Source organism: Monopterus albus, unplaced genomic scaffold (assembly GCF_001952655.1).
Source record: "Monopterus albus unplaced genomic scaffold, M_albus_1.0 scaffold71.1, whole genome shotgun sequence".
Classification (NCBI taxonomy): domain Eukaryota; kingdom Metazoa; phylum Chordata; class Actinopteri; order Synbranchiformes; family Synbranchidae; genus Monopterus; species Monopterus albus.
Genome location: NW_018127951.1, coordinates 301,349 through 306,860, shown reverse-complemented (window position 1 = coordinate 306,860; position 5,512 = coordinate 301,349). Strand labels below are relative to the sequence as shown.

General features: G+C 41.0%; 1 protein-coding gene across 2 annotated transcripts in view; it reads right to left on the bottom strand.

Moving 5' to 3' along the window:
* tyw1 (tRNA-yW synthesizing protein 1 homolog (S. cerevisiae)) overlaps positions 1-5,512 on the bottom strand; it is a 47,055-nt gene that overhangs the window by 29,176 nt on the left and 12,367 nt on the right. For both annotated transcript variants that reach the window (XM_020605643.1, XM_020605644.1), the window contains 3 exons: positions 3,008-3,060; positions 2,801-2,919; positions 1,428-1,537 (listed from right to left, as the gene is read on the bottom strand). In XM_020605643.1, the coding sequence (XP_020461299.1) occupies positions 1,428-1,537; positions 2,801-2,919; positions 3,008-3,060 (282 nt within the window). The remainder of the gene's footprint in view (positions 1-1,427; positions 1,538-2,800; positions 2,920-3,007; positions 3,061-5,512) is intronic.

The following is a 5,512-nucleotide window of genomic DNA, read 5'->3' as shown; positions in this document are numbered from 1 at the left end:
GCCGGTGGTGGACCCGCGGGAGGACGTCCCCACATCGCTTGTTCGGGCTAAGCCCGGCTGGGCCCCCTGAGGGGAGGCCCGACCACCAGGTGCTCACATTCGAGCCCCGACCCCGGGCCTGGCTCCAGGGTGGGGCCCCGGCTGCGCCATGCTGGGCAACCTCAACGTCCTTGGTTGAATTCTATTCATAAAGGGCTTTTGAACTGCTCTTAGTCTGACCCGTCACCCAGGACCTGTTTGCGTTGGGAGACCCTACCAGGGACATATAGCCCCTGACAACATAGCTCCTAGGATCACTCGGGTACTCAAACCCCTCCACCACAATAAGGTGGCGGTTCAAGGAGGGGCTTTTTGACTTTGTTACACCAAAACTGGAAACAACTTAATAATGAGCTGATCTAGAAAAAAAGACTGAGTTTGGGCCTGATGGGAATGGTCTTTGGGTCGACCCAAGGTAAAGGGTGCCGACCAGGTTCTGAGCCTCAAGTCACTGCACAGGTACATTTATGTCACAAAAACCAAGAGTTAAGTTTGCAGGATACAATTTGGTAACGACGAAATAAAAAGGATAAGGTTAATCACCTTTATTGGCCAAGTATGTTACACACAAGGAATTTGTTTCCGGTACAGAACCGATGGCAGCCAACTGCGGCGCCAACTCAACCGATGGCATCAGGGGCAACGGGGGGGTTCAGTATTTTGCCCAAGGACAAAAACAATAAGCAATTAAGTGAGAACCAGCTGTTTAGAGCTTAAATGATTAGATAATTACATTGAAACAAATTTAGATAACCAATTAATCATAGGTTTCTTAAACTTTTAAATTAATGTGGAATACAGGCCATTTTCCAATCAGTACTTGTTTGCTTTAATAAAGGTCTTATAAATGTGTCACTATCATGTGTTGATAACATTTCTTAAAAACTTTCCAGAGAAATTCTACTCAGGTAATATTCGCAGGATAATTAGTAAATTCTGTTTGACTGAGCTTTGGGTATCCAACCTGCTATCTGCAGTCAGTGCTGGTAGCAACCATAGAAAATAAGTGCCAAATGCTAAACAGAGCCAAAAATGACAGATGGCTAACTTTAATTTAGGTCAGATTTTGTAGAAGCTTCAGGTTACACCACAAAAGGTGTTTACTGCTGAGGAAATAAAGACAGTAAAGTTGTGAGAAATAAGACAGTGGAGGTGCATGTGGTGTGTGTCTAAGGACTGAGAAGTGACTAATATTATAGCAAAACTTCACTCTACTTCATCATTACACAAACTGCAGGGTTACAAGAGGTCAGCTAAAGATAGCAAACAGGTAAAGTGCTCAACAAAGACATTGTGTTGTGTGTGTCCATGTGTATTTTCACAAGAATAATTAACATTTGCTAAATAGCCAGACACAAGACTGATGTGCCACTTGCCAAAGCACCTACCTCTGAACTGTCGAACCATGTGCTGGTGCTTCTCCAAAGCATCCTGCAGAATCTTCTCAGCAGGGTCCATCTTCCAGCGCCACTCTGTGCCCACAGGGTTGGTGTGATGTCTGTTAGTCGGGCACAAACATAAAAAGAGAAATGCAAACATACTGTACCCACTCAGTCAGGGATGCTATTACAGTACTTATTCATTGCCTGCTGGAGCACCAAGTACCAGCTGAGAGCCAGGCTCACTCCAAGGCTGGCGTTATTTAACAGTTATATTTTGCTAGAAGCAGAGGAGAATCCTAACAAAGTAACAAATATTAAGACTATAAAAGTTTATTCACAAACTGCAAGTCAAATGTGGGCCATGTGCATTCTCACCCTATAAAAAAAACATATGAAGTGAAAGAATGCATCCTACTGAAAAAATACACCTCCTTTGGGTGTTAATAACACCTTCTGACTATCTGAGTGCAACAACAAATCCTGAGGCATCACAAATTTCAGACAGTCTGTTGCATGCATATGCACACAGTCACACCACACACACACTGGCATTGCCCATGAAAATCTAATTCCACCTGTTGTTGCAGAGAGGAGGATGGTAAGGGTGGCTGCAGCATACAGCCGTGTCCTGAAATTGCTTATCCCCTGTCATCCCACACAGCTGCCTTAAGAGAGACTGGCATATCTGAGGTGACAGGGCAACAGTTCACCACAATGCATTCTGACAGCGACCTTTCAATGCTCAACACAATCGCCTTTCCAAATGGAACCTGAGGGGAGTAAAAGCCCGAGTCTCTCACCAGTGTCGTGACAAATCAGTGTCCACCTTTAGTTCTCAACAGTTTTGCTGGTCATTAGTCTTCTGCATTAAAATTTGCTACAGAGAAAGACAGTGGTGCGGTGGGTAGAGCAGTCATCTCCCAACCGGAAGGTTGAAGGTTCGAATCTCGGTGCCTGAAGTCCACATGTCGAAGTGTCCTTGGGCAAGACACTGAAGCCCCCAAGTTGCCTGTGATGGCAGCACGTGTTCATGCAGCTCCAAACAAAATTTCGTTGTACGTGTCACAATGTTACAATAAAATAAATCTTCTTCTAAAGAGAAACTTTTGGCTGGCCCCAGAGCACTTAGTTACCTTGATAAAATATGGGTTAGTTCTGTTTAACTTTGGCTAAATGAATCCCTTTGGTACTAAATTGTGTTGTTGGGATAAAAGAAACATAATTCTTTCTGAATTTCCCATGATTCTCTGTAATGAAGTCACTATTGGCAGCCTGACTGAGGGCACTGAGAAAGACCAGAAACAGGGAATACCTAACATGTTTTCTAGCAGGTACTTAAAGGTTAAACTTTGCAGCATCATTAATCTTAAGGTACATACCTCCAGCAGAAGACGCACTTGTTAGCGCAGGCCAGGCTGGGGGTAGTCTCCATGCACCGATGGGACTCAATACCATAGAAAGTGTGCTTGTAACAGCCTCCTCTCCCTCGCAACATAGACTAACCAACAGAAACAGCTTCAGTGTCATTCATGCATTCAGGTTGTCAAAAGGTGTAATGCTCTGTTGAGAACAGTGAATTCCATCACCTTGGTCCATCGACAAAGCTTCACTCCTGAGTGACTTCCAATTAGTTTATACCCTGCAAATATGAGAGAACAGCAGGTGAGAAGAATATGGTTCTCAATCAGTAAACGCCTCCCAAACCCAGAACCGCAGGCCACATTCGGCAAGTGCGTAATACAAAGAGAGATTACATTTACTATGTGGCATTTCATTAAAGCCCTGCTCAACATTCACAATGCAGTTTTCATTCAGTCCTCTGCTAAAGGCTATTGAACACCTCCAATAAAGTGACTAGTGGCTACTCAAGGGCACAAGGTAGGAAGGAGGGAACAGCATTTCACTTTCTGCACAAATGGAAAATCAAGTGTTTCAAAGTCACTTTCTGCCTCTCTGTCTGAACGGCCACATTTAGATGAGCAGTTTTTTTTTTTTTTGTTGTTTTTTTTTACACACCCCGCTCTGTGAAATCTGTTAATACATGTGTCTGTATCACTTCATCTGGATTACTTCTAGGGGAAATCAAGAAGGTCAGACTCTTAAGTCTTAACATTTACAGACTTTCTAGGTCAGGTGTTAATTTATTCCGGAACATTAAACAGTATCTGCTATAGCCCTAAATATTCAACCCTTAAATATCTAATTAAAACAAAACAAAAAAAACATTTGGGTCAGGGTGGGTATGAACTCTTGCTGCTTCAACAGATTCTAGGTTTGATAAGTCAAATACAAATGTTATTTATCAAGGCTGTTACAGTACATTTGTAGAAAAAGCAGAACCGTGACAGCACATTTTAAATGAAACAGCTTGCCATTAATCACAGGTGTTCTTTTCATCAGTGAATTCCAACTACAAATGCACACACAGAATTCAATTTCTATTTTGCTTAAACAACTACTGTGCTGACCAACATCAAGTTGTTTTTCCATCTGAAAATACATTGAGAGCAAGTGCCCTGCTCTAAGCTCACTCCTAGCAAACGCAAGACACATACAGATACATAACCCCCGGCCTTCAAGGCAGTTTAATTAACTATTAATGATCTTAATGTGAGCAACATTTCCCCAGTTGTGTTTGAAAATTGATTTCCAGTGCTCCTAGGTCTTGTAATGCATCAGTGGAGAAGATTGAGCCAAAGTGGGGGGGTACTTGTCCTTTCTCTGTAATCTCTAGGAATGGCAGCTGCTGTACAAAATAAATTATTTATTTATAACCCAATACATTCTCAACACATTATCAGATCTTACATTTCTCACATTCTCCTTAATGAGATAATATCACTCTGGTTGGAACGTTAAAACGTAAAACTAAAAATTAAAAACCAACCCAGAGTAAAAATTGATTGAAAGCATCTGTTTCTATGACTATATTAGTGACCACCTGCTTCTTAAGCAACTCTTTAACTCAAGCTAAATTACTAAAGGTTTCCTACTGCTGCAAACAGGTGCTGCATACAAACAAGTCCTTACCCTCATGGCTTTTATGGTGCATCACACAACTATGAACTTAGATAGCCTGAAATAAAAGCTATCTGGGAACAGCATTATTGGTCATTCTGCAAATAACCTAACCCTTCAGTCTGAGCCACCTGAAGGAAATTAATGAGTGGGGGGGATGGTTCAGGATCTCTCAAGTATTCGTTTGTAAGTAGCACTCAAAAAGACACTGGAGTCTTTTCAATAGTCCAACTGCACTTGTAGGCACTACAGTTTTAATGAGAGTTAACATTAGCCGAATGTTTAGTGCAACACACTCTTGTGAAAATATATTAGCTATAACCTCGCTTAAAACATTGCTAAAATCATGCAACAGGTCTGACCACAAACCCATTACTGTTGTTCATCTTTTTCTGCAGCAACAATAGAACAAAAAATAAACAAGGTTGTCGCAGCAGGTGTGCAAGTTCTTCTACCATTTGCTATTGATTACTGTGTCCTACACCACAATGGATGCCTGCCCACTATGTGCACTAAATATACACTGATTGTAGGTACTGTACATGTTTGAGTCCGATTTGAAAATTCTAGCCTGCTGAGCCTTGTTTGATTTGATTTGATTTATTCTTTCAAACATGCAGAACAAATGACATCAACACACACACATAATTACACAAAGCCAACCACTGCTAATCCAGAATCAGTTTGCTTATACCCAGCACATGTTTGAATGGAGTAGGAAGAAGTCAGACTTATCCAGTCCTACCCCAGAACAATCATCTTATACAAAAAATTTCATGCATCATTGGCTGCAAGCAGTATCTAAACATAGTAAAATTCTCTTCTTCACCAACAAGTAATACACAGAAAACTTAAAACAGAGTGTTTCCTTCATGCATTCTTGATTAAATCTCTAAATCTTGTGTATATCTTGAATGACACATACATTTATATTTATACTCCTCAGTTCTAGTACTGTTCTTCATGTCCACACTTAAATTATTCCATAATTTGACCCCACTTATAGAAATACAAAATCTTTTTTTGGTTGTACATATAGCATGAACTTTTAGATTTAACTGACCCCTTAAATT